The sequence below is a fragment of the Alligator sinensis genome, unplaced genomic scaffold (genome assembly GCF_000455745.1).
Source record: "Alligator sinensis unplaced genomic scaffold, ASM45574v1 scaffold329_1, whole genome shotgun sequence".
Taxonomy (NCBI): domain Eukaryota; kingdom Metazoa; phylum Chordata; order Crocodylia; family Alligatoridae; genus Alligator; species Alligator sinensis.
In genome coordinates this window covers 993,962-994,830 of record NW_005842550.1, presented here as the reverse complement: position 1 = coordinate 994,830, position 869 = coordinate 993,962, and the positions used below count along the sequence as shown (strand labels likewise).

Genomic DNA, 869 nt, shown 5'->3' with positions numbered 1-869 from the left:
AGACTTTGTGTCATCCGGATGGCCTGCTTGTCTCCGGGCTGTTGCTGCCACCTGTCTGCTAATACAAGAAGCTGAAAAGTTAACCCTAGGCCACAAAATGACTCTATATGTGCTTCACGCAGTGCTTACAGTCCTGGATCTGAAAGGAGGGAACTGGTTAACCCCGGGACGAATGGCTTGATATCAGGCCATCCTCCTAGATAAGCCTGAAATTAAATTGGCCATTTCTCGCACTGTAAATCCAGCAACATTGTTGCCACCTATGGCTGACACACCAGATCTTGTACATGATTGCCTGCAAACATTGGAAGCTGTTTACTCCTCAAGACCAAACCTGAGAGACAAACCTCTTGAAAATGCTGAACTGGAATTCTACACGGATGGCAGCTCGAGTATGGAGAATGGAATTCGAAAATCCGGATACGCTATCTTGACTACACAGAATGTGATAGAAGCAGGACCTTTAAACCCATCTGTTTCAGCTCAAAAGGCTGAACTCATCGCTATGACTCAGGCTTTGCAATTGGCGGCCAACAAAACTGTCAATATTTATACTGATTCTAAATATGTTTTCCTTGTTTTACATGCTCACAGAGCGCTGTGGAAAGAGCGGGGTTTACTTGATGCTAAAGGAGCAAGCATTAATCATAGCAAGCAAATAAAAGCTCTCCTCAAGGCAGTCTGGGAACTGAAGGAGGTAGCGGTAATGCATTGTAAGGCACATCAGAAAGGGAACGACCCCTCCACAAAAGGTAATCGATTTGCTGACGTCATGGCAAAGAGAGCAGCTAAAAGACCTCAGACAGACTTGCTGCCCGAAGTAAGTAATCTGTTACCTCTCCTCCCAGACCTATACCAGCCTGTGACAC

The 869-nt window shown here is 45.7% G+C and overlaps 1 protein-coding gene across 1 annotated transcript in view; it reads left to right on the top strand.

The window, feature by feature from the left end:
* The window catches only part of LOC106722684, a gene marked incomplete at its 3' end in the record, with an annotated part of 9,777 nt that extends 8,909 nt beyond the window's left edge, over window positions 1–868 (top strand). Inside the window, exon 3 of the mRNA XM_014523945.2 lies at window positions 188–868. Within this exon, the coding sequence (XP_014379431.2) occupies window positions 188–868 (681 nt within the window). The remainder of the gene's footprint in view (window positions 1–187) is intronic.
* Window position 869: the final 1 nt, after the last annotated feature.